The 22526-nt window shown below is 45.3% G+C and overlaps 2 protein-coding genes across 3 annotated transcripts; both read right to left on the bottom strand.

Moving 5' to 3' along the window:
• Positions 1–663: 663 nt before the first annotated feature.
• DNLZ (DNL-type zinc finger) lies at positions 664–3896 on the bottom strand. Its single transcript, XM_079961827.1, has 3 exons — positions 3373–3896; positions 2167–2306; positions 664–1006 (listed from the first exon to the last, which is right to left on the bottom strand). Exons 1-3 carry the CDS (start codon positions 3619–3621, stop codon positions 865–867), a joined length of 531 nt encoding a protein of 176 aa, XP_079817953.1. The 5' UTR covers positions 3622–3896; the 3' UTR covers positions 664–864.
• A 5089-nt stretch (positions 3897–8985) lies between these two features.
• Positions 8986–22203, bottom strand: CARD9 (caspase recruitment domain family member 9). 2 transcript variants are annotated; one of them, XM_079961825.1, is made up of 10 exons: positions 22124–22203; positions 18898–19141; positions 17444–17581; positions 16907–17232; positions 14953–15132; positions 14304–14456; positions 13301–13426; positions 12382–12573; positions 10677–10715; positions 8988–9641 (listed from the first exon to the last, which is right to left on the bottom strand). In XM_079961825.1, the coding sequence occupies exons 2-10, from the start codon at positions 19082–19084 to the stop codon at positions 9549–9551; spliced, it is 1434 nt and encodes a 477-aa protein (XP_079817951.1). In that variant the 5' UTR covers positions 19085–19141; positions 22124–22203; the 3' UTR covers positions 8988–9548. The 2 variants fall into 2 exon arrangements, with proteins under 2 accessions (XP_079817952.1, XP_079817951.1); XM_079961826.1 differs by lacking the exons at positions 13301–13426; positions 22124–22203 and having other exon boundaries at positions 8986–9641; positions 18898–19558.
• Positions 22204–22526: the final 323 nt, after the last annotated feature.

Here is a 22526-nt window from a genome sequence, read left to right as displayed (position 1 = left end):
AAGCCAGCTCAGCCCAGCGGTTCCATCGATCAATGCATTGCTTGGATCACGAAGGCAGAATATTGGAAGTGCAATTAACAAGAGGGAAAGAAAAAATAAGTGGTAGGAATTTACGCACCAAATGGAAATAAGACACAATATTTTAAAACAGTTGAGGAAAAACTGTTGGAACATCAATGAAGAGATTATTTTAACGGGTGATTTCAATGGTGTCACCTCACTGGAATTAGATATAACGGAAAGAGGGGGGAAATCAAACGAAGGGAGATTACCACAAACCTTTTTTCAAATGGTAGAGAACCTAAACCTAAAAGATGCATGGAGACATAAATACCCAAATGAAAAGCAATATACGCATTAAAAAGGTAAAGGTAAAGGAACCCCTGACTGTTAGGTCCAGTCACAGACGACTCTGGGGTTGCGTCATTGGCACAGCGTCCGATCAGAAGTGAGGGTGGCAGAGGCATCTGGTCTCTCTGCTTCTCTTTGCTCTTAAGAAGCGGCCATGGATAGTGACCATCTCAAGGAGACACAGGCCATCAACAGCAGCCTCTCTGAACCAGCTTAGCCCAGTGGTTCCATTGACCAACGCATTGCTTGGATCCCCCAATCGCTTCCAGCGAAAATTTAATAAATTGTTATAAAAAGAAAAGAAAGTTGGTGTATGTTTAAAAGTTTTATTGTAAATTTTCCTTGATTTCATTTTTTTAACTTTTTGTAAACTACTTTTAGGGTTATTTACAATCGAGAAAAAGTGAGGGGCCAGGAAGTTGGAAGAGATGAATTAAAGTATCTGAAACAACTGCAACAAAGTCTTTTTGTATTTTTCCCCCACACAAAGGAGAGTGGAGCAATCCAGTCACATCAGCGTCCTTCTGCATCTCCGTCGGGAGGCTGGTCTGAGGTTCCTGTCTGCTGAGGGTCCTCCAACAGGATTTCCCAGGCATCTTCACCAGCCACACGCCTAACTTTCTCCCCCCTAGCTGCGAGGATTTCCTCCACGTTCCTGCATTGCAAAACAAACAAAGGTTTTATTAAAGAGGCAGCAGCCCCACCCAGGGCAGAAACTGGCAGTCTGAGTTTGAAGTGGGGCAAAAGTATGCTGAACTGGGGGTATCGCCCTCTCATGCCTCCATTCTCTATATGTAAAATGGGAGCAGCAGCAACTGAAAATGTTACCTATAACAGACTTACATTTATCACGGCAAAATATGCCTTTTTAGCAAAATGGTTGCCAATTTTGAGCCCAGCCCACTTGCATTACATGTGTGCGTGAGGGAGAATCTGTGTTTATACAGTCAAAGAAGCACAGAAAAATAAGACTAGGGCAGATAACAACAACAACAACAACAACAACAACAACAATAATAATTTATTATTTATACCCCGCCCATCTGGCTGGATTTCCCCAGCCACCCTGAGATAAAACAAAGTTCTTCTTCGGGCATCACATCCACAGTTGTGGAACGCACTCCCACAGGAGGCAAGTGATAGCCAGGAGCCACAGGAGGCAAGTGATAGTCCATTAATTTCAGTGGGATTATCCTATGCACGACTGATGTTAAATACACAACCCTTAATTTTTAAATCATTTCCATCTTGAACACTGAGGATGAGAACTCTTTTCTCAACATATTCCATGATGGCCAAGGAAGCTATATCTACAAGAATGTAGGGGAAGGCCTGCAGTTGTCCTCACAGTGGCCAGCCAGATGTTCTAATGGTAACTCCCCAAAAAGGTTCCCCACTTGTCATTCTTAGGAACTGGCATGCAGAAGCACACCACCTCTGGTAAAACATAGCCATATATAGATAACAGAATTATGCAGTTAGAAGGGATCCAAAGTGTCATCTAGTCTAGCCCCCTGATATGCAACCCTCTTCCTGTCCATCTCCTTTTCTGTGCCATGTTCTTTTAGATTGTAAGGCTATGTGGGTTGATTGTAAGCCTTTTTTGGCTGAAACATGGGGTGCAAATGCTCCAAATAAATAAAATCAAAATGCACACTTTGGCATACCTGCCTACTATGGGATTTAGTCCCACCCACCACCAATATACAGACCCTCACCCGGGAAGAAAGATCCACTGAAAAGTCATAGAATGGTAGAGTGGGAAGGGACCCCAAGGGACATCTAGTCCAAACCCCTGCCGTGGTGCTCACTCACCTTTTCCCAGCCAGGTCCGAGAACCAGCCCAGGTTATCTGCAATGATGTGATGGTTTTGGCAGCCAGGACATTTCACAATCACCACACCGTGGTGATATGCTGCCTTGGAAATGGTTTTGGCTGACCGTGTCCCACACACCTGAAAGGGAACCCCAAAAACGACTTAACCATTGTGGGCAAAAAGCATCCCCCCTCTCCCCTCTGCATACTGCCCTGTCAAACTCACAAACTCCTGCTGAAAGTCTGAAGCTACAGTTGCAAGTCTGTAGACAACACTGAGCTAGATGAACCCCAGTATTTCCTATGGAAGCAGCACACTGCTCCTATTGTCATGAGTTTTAACCTGTAAAGGTAAAGGTAAAGGGACCCCTGACCATTAGGTCCAGTCGTGGCCGACTCTGGGGTTGCAGCGCTCATCTCGCTCTACTGGCCGAGGGAGCCGGCATACAGCTTCTGGGTCATGTGACCAGCATGACTAAGCCGCTTCTGGCAAACCAGAGCAACGCACGGAAACACCGTTTACCTTCCCGCCAGAGCAGTACCTATTTATCGTGCTTTCGAACTGCTAGGTTGGCAGGAGGTTTTAACCTGTAGCTGACTGTTATTTTAACTTTCTCAAAGTTTTAAAGTATCGTTATTTTTATTTTATTATTATCGTTTTATCTTTTTCATAAATCACTTTTATTTTTACAATCAAGCAGTGTATACATTTTATCAAATAAATAAAATTAACATTCCTGCCTTGTTACCCCAGGCTCTCTCTCTTAACTATATGACCCTCTGGGCAGAGAAATCTTTCCCTGCTTTCCTTTCTACTCTTCTCCACCAGAGGACGCCCTCCTAAGTGAGACTTGAACTACTACTCCCATCAGCTTCATCACACAGGACTTGCTTGCTGGGACTGATGGACGTTGTAGTCCAAAGCGAATCTAGGCTGCTTCCTTCGTTTTGGGGAAGGGGCTTCTCTTTCGCTCGCTGCTCCAAGAGCCCCTGCGCTCCTCAGTCCTCTTAATCGGGCCTCATTTTAGATTCCCATCACCATGAAGCGTGGGAAAGAAAGCCCCGGCCAATTTTCCAGGAGCAAAGATGGCCGCCACGCCGTCACCTCCCACACTGCGTTTCCATCCCTCGAAGCAGGTCCCAATTCGGCCTTTTCTCTCGCCTCACCAATCATTTCAAACATATACGCACACAAACTCACGGACCTTACACGTGTACACGAGCCTGTACCCCGACGCGGCCTTCAAGGCCTGAGTCGCCTCCTCTTCCTGGCGCGCTCCACCGGTCAGGCTGCGCTGCTGGAGAGCCGTGGCGAAAAAAGAGGGCGGCGGTGGAGGGAACGGGGCCGTTCGCCAAAGACCCCGACCGAGCTCCCGCGTTGTTCCGCGCCTGAGGCGCCCCGTGAGAGCGCCAAGGCGCCGCAAAAGTCCTGAACAAGCCGCCGTGGTCGCCATCTAAGCCCCGGGCAGCAAAAAAAAAAAAAGGGGGGGGAGATCACTACGCAGCCTCGATCGCCATTTAAACTCCGGGCAGGAAAAGGCGGGAGGGAGTTTCCGGCCTTTTTACCTCAGAGTCAGACCGTTGATCTACCTATCTCAGTATTGTCTACTCTGACTGGCAGCATCTTTTCAGAGTTTAAGATAAGGGTATTTCCCAGTTTTACTTGGAGATGCTGCCATATCCTTCCACCCAAAATATAGCATGAGCTTAGTCATCACAGTTCTGTTCTGTTAAGGGCTGCAAAAAAGTAGGTACATAGGGATGGCCTTAGAGTGCGTCATTCCCTTGGCTCAGCATTGCCTGTACTGACTGGCAGGGGCTGAACCTGGGACCTTCACTACTGCTAAGCTGTGGCACTTCATGAAAGAAGAAACCAAGGTTCTAGTCCTCATAGTGAATAAAGGGCTGAATTAAACATCAGCATAAGAAAACGCCTTCTACCTGGTCAGAATCCTGGCCCCTTAATATTGCCCACACTGGTGATGGTGATTTATTAAATGTATATGCTGCCCTATACCAGCAGGTATAGGCAGGAGCTGTCCAGGGTTTCAGGCAGAGGATTTATTCCCCGCTCCACCTGGTGATGCTGCTGGGGATTGAACCTGAGGGCCTTCTATGTGCAAAGCAGGTGCTCTCCCACTGAGCTACAACCTCTTTTCTATTAAAAAAAAATGGTGCATTTGATCAGTGTGTAGCAAGGTACCGTCCCTTGCCTTGCTATGAAGCAGAAAATATAGAATTGCAGAGTTGGAAGGTACCCCGGAGGTTCATCTAGAGTCCAACCCCATGCAACACTCCAGTTCAGACTGCTTTGTGTGCAAAGATGCTTTTCTCCATGGTTCCCGCAACAAGAGCTCTCTCTCTCCTCTGAATTGGGGTCTCTTGTAAATCTGGGGCTCATATATATGGATGCTGGTGTGCAGAGTAACGCCAAATCCTATACTTCTTGGTGGTCAAAGGAGCAGGTTGCTCACCATAGGAGCCAACTCCTAGGGGCTGAGGGGTCTGTGGCCTGCCCCCCCCCCAAAAAAAAATTTGAAGGAGCTACCCCCCCCCCCCCCCAAGTTGATGGGCACTGACATTCAAATGATGCCCGTGCAGCACGTCATGTGTGCCACCCCCCAAAAAAAATATTTTATTCAAGTTGGCACCCCTGTTGCTCACCATGCTGTCTGATTTTGAAATGTGCTTTCTCCTCTGGGAGATTTCTTCCTTTCTTGCTTTTGGCAGAGTTGCCCCATCAATGGGTGTGGTCATGCTCTGAATATAGGATATCTGTGGGCACAAACAAAACCTTGACCTTTCATCCCATGAAGCTGAACCTTGGAAAATTCAGAGCAGATTTTTAAAAAGCGGGATAACCAGCTTCATATAACCAAATGCTTAAGTTTACTTTGTGCATGAAGGAATTAATGCCATAGAATAAGCTGTTCTGCCAGGCTTAGCAAGGTCACTAAAGAGCCCTATCACTTGGTTGCAGCTCTGGAAATGGAGCTTATTCTTTTGGGATGCTAATAAGGACACTGAAGTGGCCAGCTAAGGTCATTATGTTACAAAGAAATTTATCTGACAGTTCAGCAGCCTCCTGTATTAAATTTCAACTCTCACCATACACAGAACCCAAAGAATCGGAAGGGGCCTCAGGGCTTCATCTAGACTGCCCCCTCAAACCCACAGTATCATAGTCGAAGCCACAATCCATATTTATGCAGACAACTAGAGTTTAACTGACAGTTTCCAAAGTCAAACAGAAAGAAAATGTTAAGTTCATTTTATTGTACTTATTTAACAAGACTGATCTGTATATAAATTAAAAAAACAATTATTCTGAATGGTTTATGTATGGGAAGTTCCTTTACCTATAGGCAAGCTCCACGTACTATATTGATGTTATTAATTTTAACCTTTTCCAATCTAATCCTTCTGCATTGTCCTTCCCAGGGTGACTTTCAAAGAGTGACAATTATCCAAAACAGTGAACTCAGCCCAATTGAAGGGCAGCCATGAACCAACAGAACAGCAGGGCTAAAGCAGAAGAATGTGGCAAGCTTAAGTAGGGATCAGATTTAACCATATTTTACTATGATTGCTCCTGCCTTGGGCTATCTCTCCTGAAGGTTGTGATGCCTGCGTGAGCCTTCTGGTGCACAGTCCCTTTTGTGTGGTGTTGTCAAACAAGTGTAGACCCAACAATGCTGTCAGATCATCACCATTTTCAGGTGAGTTTCAGGGTTTTTTGGTTTTTTACAAACTGTATTGAAAAATGTTAAAGCAATTACCAAGCAATTACCAAGTCTTCCAGGACAAATGCATGTCCAGATGTTTGTTTTTAAAAATAATCATTTTAAAAATTAATATTTATTAAATTTTAAAGCATGCACAGATGTTGTCTTGAATGCAGTAATTCACATGGTATTCAAGCAGACTTGTAAAATATCTTACATTACAAGTTAAGTTCTCATCTAGAACATTTAGATAATTTCTCCATACTGGCTGCTGTGACTGAAGCAGAAGGGAAATCGCTGTACTATTGTTAATAAAAGATTTAAATCGAGACCATACAAACCCATCTTCATTTTTAATTCCTCTTATCACCCTCTGATGGTGAGTTGTGTTCCATAAGTGCTATATTCCACACATCTTGGGTCCAACTTTCTGTGGTGGGGTTTCAGTTATGTACCAGCAAATTCAGATGGTGCAAACGAAAGCTGATTTGGAGCTCTTGCAGATCACACCCACTTCCCCCCAAAGACTGCTACAAGGAGAATGTAGTGTGCGGAAAATGTGAGATGATCATTCTTGGCTTTGACACAACATCTAACCTCCCCACAAACAAATCAAAGTGAAAGCTCACTAAAGAGCCAGTGTCTAATCTTCCTACAAGTGAATCAGGTTAACAGCTCATAAAAAGTCACCTATAAATGTCCTGTGTCCCTTGGGAACTAGAAGCCTTGTTGATGGGGTTGTGTCCAAGACAGGCCCTCCAGGATCCACAATTTCTTTTTCTGCAGAGCACACAGCCTCAGGAGCCTTCGGTGTCTGTGTTGTCACTGCCTGACGTGTTCTCCCAGTCCACGGTGTAGTACTTGCCCTTCTGGGCTCTCCTCAGGGCCCTCTTTCTGCAAAGTTAAGGTCCAAACTGGTTTAAAGTGCGGGGGATGGGGACTTGTTGCGCCTCAGATGTTGCTGAACTACAGTTCCCATCATCTCTGTGATGGCTGATGGGAGTTGGAACCCAACAAACCCTGAACGGGGTGCTGGTGTCCTAACCCACCTTTGGAGGCAGGAGTGCCCACAGTCCTTCAGTCTAAGGAAGGAGCTGGACTCTCCTTGGTTGGAGGTTTTAAAGCAGAGGTTGGATAGCCATCTGCCAGGGGTGCTTTAGTTGCAATTCCTGCATTGCAGGGGGTTAGATTAAATGGTCCTTGGGTCCCTTCCAGCTCTACAGTTCTATTATTCCAGAACACCAGGGGAGCTGGGCTGAGGCTGGATCAGGTCACTTGCCCATCTAGTCCAGCATCCTTTCCTCACAGTGGCCAACTGGTGCTTCCATGAGAAGCCTGAAAATAGGATCTAAGTGCAGCAACTTCTGGGATTCCCATGAATTTGGGGATATTTAGAAACATTACTGTCTCCAACAGTTGAGGTCAGTAACCATTGGTAGCCTTATTCTCCATGAATTCATAGAAGCATAAAGTTGGAAGGGACCCCAAGGATCATCTAGCCTAAGCCCCTGCAATTATAAATAGAAGTCCATAATTAATCACAACAGCCTGATTATTACTAACCATTCCCAGAGGTTGGTGGTCACCTCATCTCATTTCTCACAAGTCTCCCTCTGCCAAATAGATTGAGGAAGACCAAAGAATAAGGCTATCCATGGCTAGGAGCCACAATTACTATGCTTTGCCTCCACTGCTAGAGGCAGCAATGCCTCTGAATCCCAGTTGCTGGAAAACACAGGGCAGGGAGAGAGAATGCTCTTGTGAAGACATCTGAAGGTCACCCTGTTTAGGGAAGTTTTTAATGTTTGATGTTTTATCGTGTTTTTAATATTCTGTTGGGAGCCACACAGAGTGCATGGGGCAACCCACTCAGATGGGCAGCATACAAATAAAATTATCATCAACATCATCCTCATCACCATCAAATCCTGCTTGCATGTTTCCTGTTGGGGCATCTGGTCAGCCATTGTGAGGACAGGATACTGGATTAAGTAGCCTGATTCAGCAGTCAGGCTTTTCTCCTTCCTGCACTTTGTAGCAGCAACATGGGGATGGGTCTGCATTAGGCAAGCATATGAGGCATGTGTGCTTTACCTCCGGTAATGCTCAAAACTGTCCTTCATTCGCCGGCGCCCCTTCTCTGCCACATCCCCATCAAGTGGACTGCTTTCCTGGAAACGCAAAGCAGAATTGGGCCCTGATTAATTTCAGTCATAAAGGTAAAGGTAAAGGTACCCCTGCCCGTACGGGCCAGTCTTGACAGACTCTGGGGTTGTGCGCCCATCTCACTTAGGAGGCCAGGGGCCAGCGCTGTCCGGAGACACTTCCGGGTCACGTGGCCAGCGTGACATCGCTGCTCTGGCCAGAGCCAGAGCCGCACATGGAAACGCCGTTTACCTTCCCGCTGGTAAGCGGTCCCTATTTATCTACTTGCACCCGGAGGTGCTTTCGAACTGCTAGGTTGGCAGGCGCTGGGACCGAGCAGCGGGAGCGCACCCCGCCGCAGGGATTCGAACCGCCGACCTTTCGATCGGCAAGCCCTAGGCGCTGAGGCTTTAACCCACAGCGCCACCTGCTTTAACCCACAGCGCCACCTGATTAATTTCAGTCATGCTACCCTGCTAATTTGCATGGAAGGCTCCTCCACAGCTAGAGCTGAACTCAAGGTAGGCTACAGTGAGGAGCATCAGGAAAGGTGATCTGTGTTAGATCCATGCCCAGAATCTGGCATCTGGCAAGCATCTTGGAATCCCTGATGGGTGTGCAGATGGTAAATGCCTGGACCCCTGGAATTTTATATTGCTGTGGAGACTGGACTGGCGTGTAATAGTGTCACTAAGGAAAATTAACAGCAATAATTTAAGACTTTTGAAAAGCTAAAACAGCAATAGTCTTAAAACAGATTAAAACTCACACAGTATATATTGTATGTGTAATTCTGTAAACAGCCTTATGTGGTATATAAATATATTATATAAATAAAGATATAAAATACCCCTGGGGATGGAAGAAGCTGGATTTTGCTGAATTGCTGCTGGGAGGATTCTGCAGAGAGATAGAGAAGGAGAGAGAAAAGGAAACAGGTTAATTTTATTGACCAACTATTACTTGCTGTTGAGAATTTAAGGCCTAGTGTACCAACGTGCATCCAGGGATTTCTGGTGCAAGATAGGCATATGTAAAGCCATTGCATTGCCCACTTGTGAATATTAAGATCCTGGCTGCTAAACAGACCAGAGACTCATCCAGCCCAGCCTCTTTTGCCCAGTAAACAACCAGATGCCCACCTCAAGCATGACAGGAGTGTAGGAACAATGCAGTCATAAGAACAGAAGAAAAGCCTTGCTGGATCAGACCAAAGGGGATTCTTCTAGTCCAGCTTCCTGTTCTCACAGTGGCTAAGCAGATGCCCATTGTGGGAACCCTGCAAGCAGGACCCTAGTGCAAAAGCAATTCTCCCCTCTTGTGGTTTCCAGCTCCTGGTATTTAGAAGCATTGCTATCTGTCTCCAACTGTGGTGGAGATGGCTACAGAAAGAGGTATCCTTGGTTAAAACTGTTGAGTTGCAAATGCAGGCTGTTGGCACTGTAGGCCCAAATTAGTTTTGCAAGTCCTGGCTGAGAGAAGCATTTCTGAAGTGGGATACCAGAAGCAACCTAAGCAGTAGAGAGCAAGACCAGCAGCCCCTGGAAGAACTTGCCTTTGTTTGCACCTTTCATGTCTTCATCCGGGTTTCCATGGGGAGGAAGCTTCATGCAAGGAAAGGAGAAAGAGAGTTAACATAAGAGCCTGCTGGATCAGGTCACTGGCCCATCTAGCCCAGCATCCTGTTGTCACAGTGGCCAATGAGATGCCAAAAAGAAACCAGCAACTAGGATTTGAGTAGAAGAGCTCTCTCCTCCTGTAGTTTTCAGCAATTGCTATTCAGAAGCATTACTGCCTCCAACCATGAATGGCAAAGCATAGCCATCATGGCTAGTAGCCATCAACAGCCCTCTCCTCCATGAATTTGCGCAATCCTCTTTTAAAGCCGTCCAAATTGGTGGCCATCCCTGCCTCCTGGGGGAGCGAGTTCCACAGTTTAACTAAGAAGGACTTTATTTTATCTGTCCTGAATCTTCCAATATTCAGCTTCTTTGGATGTCCCTGTGTTCTCTAAACTAAAAAGTCCCGAATGCTTCAACCTTTCTTGATAGGCAAGTCATTCCATCCCTTGATTATTTTGGTTGTCATTCCATGAACCTTTTCCAATTCTACAAAATCCTTTTCAAGAATGGGAAATAAGAGCCTCTGTTTGCAAATGGTCAACACTGATTTATTCTTTACCCACGAAGGAAAACAGAAAACAAAAGCAATCAGAATCAGGCACATTTTTACAGAACTTCAGCACAAGGACCCCCAGCTAAACAGTGACATACATACAAAAAAAAATCCCTTGAAGAAGTCCTCTCTACTAATAATCCCATTGCAGCTCAGGAAATTTTGTTGTTGTTGTTGTTAAAATAGGTTAAAATCAGAAAAAGATGTATTCTTCATTCCCTGCATAAGCCTGATGGAATGCAAAAGTTTTCAGCAGGCGCTGGAAAGTTGAAACAGAAGGCATCTGCCCAAACCATTTTGTTGGCTAAATATTTAGGCTTGGTGGGCTGGAGGTTTTCCACCTAAGTCAGTTAAAGGTTATGTGCTAACTGGACCCCTGACCCTGACCCTCAGCCCCAAATGAAGCAGACAAATGACATCAGAACAGCAGAGGCACTGAGCCAAGAACGCTGATCACAACTCACTTCTTGGGAGCTCCTGGAGGATTCTTCAAAATCTGAAGTCTGGAATTGCAAGATCATTGTAAAAGGTTAGGAAGTGGGAAGAATTAAATTACACACATATGTGCACATACCCAGAGAAAGTACAGCATGAACAAGTGTGACGCGTCCCATTTGGCTGCCATACCACCAGCACCGCTGCCACGCCACTCACTTCTGCCAGCACTGCCACTGCACTACTCACTGCACTGTCTAGTGGCATAGACACTGATCTCTGGCAAATTCTCATGACAGTGCTTGCACTCCATGAGATCTCACTGGAAATTGCCAATGCCAATGCTAGCACTGCTTCACTTCCAGCGATGAAGGCAGAGGAGGCAGTTGAGCAGGTGGGGTATCTATGGAACACCACCTTGCTGCCTGAGGCACCTGTTTCACCCCGCTTCATGCATGGGCCAGACCTAAGCATGAGGTTGCAGCCTTGGTGAGGGGTTAGTGGACAGGGAAAGAAGAAAGGGGCACCGAGACAGAATCTGAGTACCCCTGTATGTCTCTCAATGGCTGCAGGCTGTGCCATTGGAACTCTCTGTGCAGTCCTCAAGGGTCATATAGGGCACATTGGCCTCCACAGTCACTTACAGACTCACTGTTAAGACCATGTTCATGGAAGACAATATTACTCGGCTATGAGTGATCGCCAAGGAAGAAAGAAGAAGATTGCAGCAGTCAATTCCCCAACAATCCAGGTTACTAAGACATGAAGAGCAGGAGAGGATGCAGCCAGCACGTCAGAGGAATGTGATAAATTGCACTCCAGGGCCTAATTCAATGAATAGTTACTCTGAAGTATGGTACATTTTCAAGCATTCTTAGGGTTTGGAGTAGTGATTCACATGTCAGGCTGGAAGCAGAAAGACATGGGTGCAACAGCAGCACATCCACTGGCACTTCCAAGCAACTGGCACCTAGAGGCATTCTGCAGTGGAAATAGAGCACAACTATCATGGCCAGCAACCATTGTTCTCCATTAATTTGTGTAGAGCCCTTTTAATGGCATCCACATGAACAGCCTGCTGGATCAGACCAAAGGCTCATGTGGTCCAGCATCTTGTTCTCACAGTAGCTAGCCAGATGCCTATTATGTGAAGCCCACAAGTGGGGTTGAACTAGATAACCCTTGGGGTCCCTTCCAATTCTACAATTCCATGATTCTAGGACCTGAGCGCAATAACAACACTCTACCCACTTGAGATACCCAACAGCTGGAGGAAGAACATAATAAAGGCCTGGGAGCTGAATCAGATGAAAGGGGGCCCATCTAGTCCAGCATATTGTTCAAACAGTGGCCAACCAGGTACCTATTGTGGCAAAGCCGCAAGAAGGACCCAAGTGTTACAGTAACTCTCCTTGCCTGCAATTCCCAGCAACTGGTACTCAGAGGCAGACTGTCCATGGGCAAGGAGGTTCTGCCATCTTGAGATACAGTACCTCCTTAAGAAAAGCCTGTTGGATCAGGCCAGTGGGGGTACCTATTCCAGCATCCTGTCTTCACAGTACCCAACCAGATGCCCATTATGGGAAAACTGCAAGCAGGATTTGAGCACAAGAACACTTTCTCCTCCACCTGCGGTTTCTAGCAACTAGTATATTCAGAAGCATTTCTGCCTCCTCTGAACATGGTGGAAGGGAACAGGCCAACCAGAGGCAGCACCTGGAAGAGTTAGCCTACCAGTGCCAAAGGGTCGAGGTGCAACCTCTTCAACGTGGCTTCAGTGCTGAGCAGCTGCCCCTCTTTCTGGAAGAGCTGCAGCTGCAGCTCATCGCATCTCTCGCCCAGCTCCCGAATCTGCTTCCTGTAGAGATCCTTGTCCATCAGGCTCTTGGAGAACTGCTTGTGGAATCCCTCTTGGTTCAGGAGGGCCTAGCAGGGTTTGGGTGGGTGGGGAGAAGATTATGATTATAATTTTTTTTATTGTTATGTGTTAGGAATGTGACTGCTCTGAACTCTCTCCATCTAAACCCAGGTTGTATATATGTATATAAAAAAAAATCATAAAAACACCACAGTCTCCACTGTGGCTCACTGGCCAAAAGGAAAAACAGACCCTGGTAAATGCACCTGCAACCCCTGGAATTTCATACCACTCAGAGATTGGGGTGGCATGAAACATTATTATTACGCCCTTCTTCAAAAAGAAGACCAGCTGAGTGAAAGCTGCAGTAAAATATTCTTTCATTAATTTTTATTAACATTATTTTAATTGATTACCTGTCCTTACGCCTAAGGTCCCAAGGTGGGTTACAACAATCCAAAATACATCAAAAACAATGTTAAAAGACTTACATTACTATTGTTCATTTACTATTGTTCATTTGGGGGCAGAATACCAGTTGCTGGAAGCCAAAGGGGGAGAGGGCTTTGTGCTCAGGTCCTGCTTCCAGGGTTCCCTTTGGGACATCTGGTTGGCACTGTGAGGACAGGAGGCTGAGATAAGTGGGCCCTTTGGCCTGATCTAGCAGGCTCTACTTACGTTCTTATGGAACCTCCAGGCCCAGAGGCAGTGTATAGTGATTCCTAGCTTCTTACGGGTACTTGGCCATTTTTTGAGTGGGGAGGTGCAAGGGGACATTGCCCTGGCAGCCCCTACCTGATCTCTTTCAGAAGCCACCTCCTCCATCTGTTTCAGGATGACCTCAATGCGGTCCTGGTATATCTGGGCATCGTTTTGCAGGGATGCACACTTCAGCTCCAGCATCTCCTTCTCTCCCACAAGCTGCCAACACAAGCACAGAAGGCATTGGAAGGCCAGCAATAGAGATTTCTCCTGTGCCACAGAGGTTGGGTGGCAACCTGTCTTGGAGTCTTCAGTTGGAATCCCTGCATTGCAAAGGGTAGGACTAGATGACCCTGTGAAGTCCCTCTCAACTCTACAACTTTATGAATTTGCACACACACACAAGAATAATATGTGGATTGCAACATTAAATATCATTTGCAGTTTGCACTTCCCCATATTCTGGAGCATTATGGGGGGGGGGGGGAATGTACCAGAATGTGTTTTGAAATGCATATTTCAGGATAAAATCTGTCCATATATGTATTTATATGCTGTTATTTATATGATGGAAATTGGTAAGAAGATATATTAATTATATTTAATCCTCTGGCACCCCACATGTGTGGGTTAACATCAAAGGGAAATGGATGCAAGCCCATATTCCAAAGCATGGGGCAAGCATAGACTTTCTGACAGGAGAAAGCCCCCTAGCAGAATTTAATTCTCAGACAGATTAGTGAAGCATAGGAATGGGCTATTAAACCTCATTTATACAGTTCAGCTGCATGAAGCAGCTGACCCCCTTTTATCCCTCCTGTAATGAAATAAATGCTTTACTTACTTATCTGAGGACACAGCCATGCATTATCCTATGCAACAACAATAAGAAATGCATGTAAAAATATTTTTGGGTAGAAATGCAGCAAGATAGCTTCTGACACATGTCTGAAGCTGCTACATTAAAGATGGAGTTCATGCAAATGTGGAACAGGTATTATGTGGCACCTGTAGTATCAAATCATGTGCTTCCTCATTCCTCTCCACACACATATACCCCATACCCCCAGAAAGGGGCCCCCAGCCAGCCACCTACTTTATCCCACTTGTCCTCTGTCCGCCGCAGCATCTGGCGCAGGTCATAGATGGTGTTGACCAGCTTCTGGTGTTCCCCCAGCATCTGTGTCCGCTCTGCCTGCAGGGCCTGAATGGAGATGTCCTCCTCCTCAGAACCACCTGTCTTGGTGACCTTGGAGCAGAAAGAGAAAAATACGTGTGAGGCCCATCTTTCTCAGTAACGGAGTATTTGCCTGGCATGGAGAAGATGCCTAGATAGACTATGTGTGTGGCAGCTATCTATATTTCTAATTCAGCCCTTTATTCTGAATTGTGAGGACTAGAAACTTATTTTTGTTTCTAGTCTGTAGCTCAGTGGAAGAGCATCTGCCTTGCATGCAGATTGTCGCAGGCTCAATACCCAGTGACTTCCCTAAGCAGAGCTTGGAATATTCCTTACCTGAAACCCTGAAAAACTGCTGCCAGTCAATTTCCACAAATGTTCTGCTTATGTTATTATAGAACCTCCAGATTCCCAGGTTCTCAGGGACATTTGGCCACTGTGACAGCAGGATGATGGGCTATGATGAGCCCTCTTTGATCTGATCTAGCTGCCGCTGGGCTCTCCCTCCCTTTTCAAATGTCATTTTCATTCATTCATTTACCTACCTACCTGGCGCTGTGCCTACCTGCAAGGTGCTCTCCAGCTCCTTGTTCTTAGCCAGGAGCAGTTCCTTCTCCCGCTGTATCTCCCACACCACCTCGTGGCTGGGACGCTGTTCAATGGCGTGCTTGAGCTTGAGCGTGTGCTTTCTCTCCAGGCGGCAGTCATCCTCTGCTTTCATCAGACTGTGCCTCAGACAGTCAATCTGAGCAGAGGGAAGCAAAGCCCATGGAAGCAAAGACGAAAAGGAATCATAGAATTGTGGGGCTGGAATGGACCACCAAGAGTCATCTAGTCCAGCCTCCTGCCATACAGAAATCCTGGCTAAAGAATCCCGGACAGATGGTGGAATTGAGATGTTTTGGGAGTGGAATGAAACCTTGGATACAGAGATGTAAAGACATCCTTAGCTGGCAGTGATAGAGCTGAGAGAGAAATGACTCTTGTGTACAACTTGGAGTAAATTCTGAGGGAAAAGCTATCAAACCTCTGGTTTTTTTTTTTATTGGGAAAAGAATGGATGGGTCGTTTTAAAATCATTATGTAAAACCCCAGCAAATATAACAGGAAATGAGAACGGAAGGTATGCTACTGGGTACGAATTAATAAATACATAGCAAAGGAAAAACTAAGGAATGCTATTTTAATATATTAACACAGTAGAGAGACTCTTGTGTGAACAAAGATGGAAAGACTTATTGTTTAATATGGAGGAACTGTTATTGAGGTTATCTGAGACAAAGTTGATATGTTTGAGTAGAGAAAAACCATTAACACTTATTAACAACAAAAATTAGAGAGCACCTTTTGGACTTTGTGTAAAAAGGAAAATGAATTAATTTGAGACATTTCAGTCAGAAGATTGGGAAAATATTGCCCAACAGAAAGTAGATCAGTTGGATGTCATTCTAGAGTGAATTTTTGAATACATTCTTTTACATAACTGACAGAAAATTGGAAGTCCTTTTTAGTTTTCTTCTTCTTTTCTTTCTTTCTTTCCTTTTTTCTATTTTTTGTTTTCCTTTGGTGTCCTCTGCTTTGAGGCATTTTGGGGGTGCAAAGATTGCACACACATGTAGGTAATGGATGGTGAGAGGTAGGGAAGGGAAGACCTCCCAGAATAAGAGACTGGGAGCAGAAAGGAAAGCTCCCAGGTGAGTGCTGGGAGGTTTCACCACTTTCTGTTTGAGGCAAGGGTTACGAACTACTTTTGAAAGAGGACCCTGTGCTTCATTTTCTCTTTCTCTTTTTTTGTTTTTATTTCATTTTATCTTTTTTATTATGAAAAATCTTTAATAAAATCTTATTTTGGAAAAAGCATGAATCCTGAGCAGATGGCCATCCGATCTCTGTTTTAAAACTTCCCATCAAAGGCGAGTCGGCCACCTTTTGAGGTCACAGAATCATAGAACTGTCAAATCAGGAGGGACTCCTAAGGGTCACGTAGCCTGGAAGAATCCCTGCAGATGCCCATTAATGCATTTCTTCTCTATCACCCTGAGCCACGTTTCAAGAACCAATCCTTTTCTCCCTGTTCTGCTTTAATTACTCCACCCAACTCCCACTCCTCAGGGACGCAGGTGGCGCTGTGGGTTAAAGCCTCAGCGCCTAGGACTTGCCGATCGAAAGGTCAGCGGTTCGAATCCCTGCGGCGGGGTGCGCTCCCGCTGCTCGGTCCCAGCGCCTGCCAACCTAGCAGTTCGAAAGCACCTCTGGGTGCAAGTAGATAAATAGGGACCGCTTACCAGCGGGAAGGTAAACGGCGTTTCCGTGTGCGGCTCTGGCTCTGGCCAGAGCAGCGATGTCACGCTGGCCACGTGACCCGGAAGTGTCTCCGGACAGCGCTGGCCCCTGGCCTCTTAAGTGAGATGGGCGCACAACCCCAGAGTCTGTCAAGACTGGCCCGTACGGGCAGGGGTACCTTTACCTTTTACTACTCCCACTCCTCAGCTGCCACAGATCGTAAGATGGTTACCAACCTCCAGTTGCAGGTCCCGGTTCTTCATGAGTGCCACATTCTTCTCCTCACTCTGCCGAGCATAGCGCATGGCCAGCTCGTAGTTCTCATCCTTGCAGCACTTGAGCTCCCGGCTCAGGCTGTCACGCTCCTCCTTCATCTTGTGGGCCCGCTCCTGATGCTTGCGCAGGACGCTGTCCCGCACCCTCATCTCCCTGATGACATCCTCCTTGGCCCGGAGCAGGACACCCGTCTCCTGGAGCTTCCGCCGCTCCTCGCGCACAACATTCTGGAGCTTGGAGATCTCGCTCATCAGCAGCTCTGTCAGGCTGGACTCCCCAGCCGTGTCTGTGGGGAGGAAATAGAATTGTAGAGTTGGAAAAGGCAGTCAAGAGTCATCTAACCCAACCCTCTGCAAATCATGAATAGCATTCAATCAACCCCATACTCTCAGCATGTCATTTTGGGGTTGCCAGGATCAGCATCTCTCACCTATTAGGGGTCATGGATAGGCAAGGGAAGGGTGTTTAAACCCACCAGCAAAATTTAATATACTCACCTATAATCATTGAGAAAACCCGGGTGGGCTCGTTGCCTGTGATTTTCTTGTAGAGCTGAGGATAGTAGAGCTCCAGGCTCTCAAGAAAGGCCACAAAGCCCTTCTGACCTGTCCGCTGAAGAATATCAAGGAGTACCCCTGAAAAAAACATGGTAGAAAAGGGTATTTAGCCTAAGGTATCAGAAACTAGGTTGGAGGATGTGTGGGAGATAAACAGTCAATTCTAACAATGCCTATTCTAGCTAGTTCACTTTTGAATGAGTTAAGACCATGGGGCTATATTGGTGATAGGCAGACTCAGACCATAGAAATATAATCGGTACATTTTCCCTCCTCTCCTGGGAGAGAAGAAGCAAAAAGTATTTGCTGCTCCTTCTCACCCCCCCCCCCCCCGCCCCTTCAACCAGCCATAAAAGGGGATGTACCTCCACTTGCTCCAGCATCTGGCACATGCCTGATGCTGTTTCTGCTGTAAACACAAGTATTTTACCTGCATGTACTTTTAATGCTGTTGCTACTAACAGCAAATGCTTAACAGCAAGTAAACTATATGTTTTAGGCTTACTTTTCAATCTGTAACCTGTTTCTTTGATAAACAGGGTAACAAAGGGGGAGATCAGCCTAATGACTAATTCCTATGCTTTCAATTAAACTGCCAAAAATGAGATTTAAACAGCTCTGCCCTGCGCTTTTAAACGTAAGCAGTAAACTGATCCCTTTGTCTGTTAATCCACACATGCGGGGGATAGAATATAGTTAAGTATATTCCCTCACCTACCTAATAAAATAAATCAGGATTGCTGTATCTCAGAACCTAAAATTTTTTTCCTGACCCTGGCCTGGTTTACTCATTTATTTAATTCATAAAATTTATACAGCACTTGATTGTAAAAACAATCAGACCTCAAAACAGTTTTCAAAAAGATAAAACAAGAAAATCAATAAAAATGTAAAACACACAAAAATATATTAAAATGGATTAAAAATTACACCCACTTTCTAAACATCTAGACCGACTTGTCTAAAAAAATGTTTTTAGCAAAAACTGAAATGAGTACAAAAAAAGGTGCCTGCCTGGTATCAATAGGCAGGGAGTTCCAAAGTGCAAGTGCTGCTACAGTAAATGACTGAGTTCTTACAAATGTGGAACAGGCATTTTGTGGCACCTGTGGTAGTGCTAATTCTGCTGATCTGGGTAGTCAAGTGGGCACATGTGAGGTAAGGTGATCTTGAAGGTAAACTAGTCCCAAGTGGAGTAAGCCTAGTCAGATCATGGGACGAGGGGCAGATCTGCACTATACCATTAAAGCACATGACTTTCCCCAAAGAATCCAGGAAACAGTAGTCTAATGGCACTGAAAATAGTATCTCTGTTTAAGGGGGAAACTACTGTGATATTTTTTTGTGGGACGCTATGTGCAAGCCTAGTGGTGAGTGAGCTATTGAAAATTTACCTGCTTTCCTTTTCCTGATCACAAGGCTGGGGTCGTTAAGGATCTGTTCCTCATCATCGTGGTTGATGACTTTGCACTGGCGGAGGTAAGGGGTTATCCTGGACGGGTCAACCACTGAAATCAGCTTTACACGGTAGTTCTCCAGGTTATTCCAGCAGCTTTCATTGTCATCATCCGGCTCAGACATGGCAGAGGGGAAAATAAGGAGTGCCTTCCACTCTTCAAAAAGTGCTGGAGATGTGCCCTGGAAGGTCAGCGAAATAAGGTTTCCATTCTGTACTTGTCGCAAACGGTTCCATTTCTGTTCTGCTGCAATTCAGCTTCTGCTAAATCTACATGTAGTTTTTCACTATCTATTATGGCCAAAACTAACATATTGTTATACGCCACCCCAATTTCTGAGCAGTGTTGAGACTCCAAGGGTTCCAGGCACTCACCCAGGGTTCAGTTTCGTTGGAATGAAGGTCAGCAAAGACCAGAGGTGCCAAGTTCCATTTGGGGGTCCATTAGTCACAGTTTTGGATCAAGCAAGGAGCAAGCAGTGTCTCCAGCTTCCAATCTGCTTCCAGCTCAGTTCATACACACCTCTCTGGCTCTTGTTCTCCTGCCTAGCAGCTATAGTAATATTTAGTATGTTTGTGGGGTTTTATGCCGGTGTCACTTGAGTAGGTTCTCTATTCATTTATTTTATATGTATAATGTCTCACATCAAATGTAAAAAAGGACTATACGACTTGGGAAAAAAATGCACATTTTTTTGTGAACCATGAAAATCTTTAATCAAAATTATTATTATTTTTTTAAAAAAGCAAAACACACACACCACTCCTAAAACAGAGAGAGGGCTTCCTTCTGCAGAGTGGGACACCCTCAGCCTGGCCCTTTTCTGCTTCAGCTTCCTTACCTACAGATCAGGAACAACCACAAGATGCGTCACCCACACCCTGGTTTAGATTTGCGTGTTTGGAGAAAACAGCAGACAGAGAAAAAGCAAGCAGGAAACTTCTCCTAATTGCTTCTGACCTCAAAGGTGGCCTTATGACACAAAGGACATCCTTCTCCCTCTCCTGACTCAGTATTTCTAAATCTGGCAATTTTAGCTTTTCCCACTTTCAGGTGTTTTCCTGACTTCCATTCTTCACATTTCCAGTTTGTTATATTTTAAGTTTCTGTGAGAATTCACCAGCATTTTAGTGCTGGAAGATTCAGGGGAGAAGAAAGGACTTCTTCACCCAGAGCATAAACTCTGGAACTCACTTGAAGGGCTTTAAAATAGAATTGAACAAATTCATGGAGGATGAGAAGGCTATCAAAGAACTACAAAATTGTAGAGTTGGAAGGACCTGAGGGTCATCTAGTCCAAACCCTTGCTGATGGCTACTAGCCAAAATGACTAAGCTCTGCCTCCACTGTCAGGGGCAGTAATACCTCTGAATACCAGTTGCTGGAAGCTACAGGAGGGGAGAGTTGTTCTTGTGCCCAGGTCCTGCTTGCCGGTTTCATTTTGGACCATCTGGTTGGCCACTGTAAAGGCAGGATGTAAGGCTACATAGGCCATTGGCCTGATGCAGCAGGCTCTTCCTATGTTCTTAGTGCAACTTTCTCTTAATATGCACATGCTTTGCAGGCAATTTGGCCTACACACAAACATATTTGCAAAGCAATTTCCCCAAATATGACACATTTCTGTGTATCATTCCATTTTCATGCACGCTTATATGCATTTTTATGCACACTTTATCTTGAGCTCTACCTTTTTGTATCTATTACTTGTCTGGTGAACTGCATTTCACACTTCAGAGAAGTGCTTTTTTTTTGGTATTGTTTCAGAATCAAATCCCCCATCCTCAAACCGCTACTCAGAATTCCCCACTACCCACCCCTTCCCATTATTACCTGAGCATTTCTAGGATGAAATCTATTAAATTGTTCCATAAGGGAAAAAGCAAACAGAGATCACTTTTAGAGTTTGGTATCCCTGCTATGGTGATGAATGTAGAGGAGGATTCTTCTATTTTTTATTGTCATATTTAATGCCTATTGATGCAACATAAGAAGCTGCCTTATACTGAATCATACTCTCTAGGTTTCCCAGCCTGACCTGGATTGAGCCTAGGACTTTCTGCATGCAAAGCAGGTGTTCTGCCAGTGAGCTGTGGCTGCTTCTTTTAACACACAGTAAAGTATTAGTCCTCATGGTTCTGAACAAAAGGCTAAATTAAATAGGAACATAGGAAGCTGCCTTACACAGACTGAATTGGTTCATCTATTTTAGTCCATCTGCACTGACTGGCATGCGTCTCTTGTTCTACATGCAAAGCAGGTGCTTTCCCACCTGAGCTGCACTCTTTCCCCTAAAACCAACTTAAGATTCTAGTCCTCCGTTTTGAATAAAACAGGAATATAGGAAGCTACCTTATTCAGAATTAGGCTCAGCCAGCTCTGTGCTTTCGACACTGGCTGGCAGCAGCTCTCCTTGGTTTCAATTAAGGAGTGTTTCCCAGCCCTACATTAAGATCCCATTGGGACTTTCTGCATGCAAAGCCAGTGCTTCACCACTGAGCTACAGCCTCCCTCCCTTCCAAATGTAATAAACAAGCCCTGCCAGCAACCCGAAGCCAAATTCAAAATACTACTCAAAAAAACAACACAGTGCATACCCTCCAACATTTCTCTGATGAAAATAGGCACATATTATTATTACTATTATTACTATTATTACTATTATTACTATTATTATTATTATTATTATTATTACTACTACTACTACTACTACTACTAGTACTATTATTACTATTATTATTCATACCCCACCCATCTGACTAGATTGCCCCAGCCACTCTGGGTGGCTTTCAACATATATAAAAACATAATGAAACATTAAACATTTAAAAACTTCCTAATACAGGGCTGCCTTCAGATGCAGAAGGCTCCAAGTTCAATCCCCAGCAGCATCTCCAAGTAGGGCTGGGAATGTGTCCTGCCTGAGACCCTGGAGAGCTACTGCCGATCAGTGTAGACAACAAAGGTCTGACTCAGTACAAGGCAGCTTCCTATGTTCTTATATTCCCACACACCTGTCCTAATAGAAATCACAGGAAGCCTTTGGCTACTAGCCATCTCCTCTCCTTCCCCCAGGCCACCTCCACTCCAAAAAGATGTGTGAGAGAGGTTGTGGTTCCCATCTTCCCTTTTCCCATGCTCAAAGCAATGAACTTCCACTCACCTCCTGAACAGAGGCTCCCCCAAGAGCTGGGGAGTGGCCCAGCAGCCCCTCTGCCACACTGAGTCTCTGTCTTGGGTAAAGGAAAGAAGGCCAGCTGGCAAGCAAGGCAGGGCACAAAAGGGGAACTGGCCAAGGCAGCGAGAAACAGAACAGCCACCCCCCACCCCCTGGGGAAGTGGAAGTTGCAGGCCAGGACAGTGTGGGAATCAGAATTGCATTTCCGTGCTATCTGGAGACAAACCCGTGACCTAGTTAGTTTCCAGTGTTTGTCTTGCATGTCTGTCAAAAGCTGTTGCAATGCAGGGGTTGGACTAGATGTCCCTCTGTACAATTCAAAGTGTCCAGATTTGAGTGCAAACCATCTCAGCACACACATCATACACTTAACACACATGGCTATCCC

The sequence above is a fragment of the Podarcis cretensis genome (assembly GCF_951804945.1).
Source record: "Podarcis cretensis genome assembly, chromosome: Z".
In the NCBI taxonomy this organism is placed as follows: Eukaryota; Metazoa; Chordata; class Lepidosauria; order Squamata; family Lacertidae; genus Podarcis; species Podarcis cretensis.
This window is presented reverse-complemented; position numbering and strand designations above follow the sequence as displayed.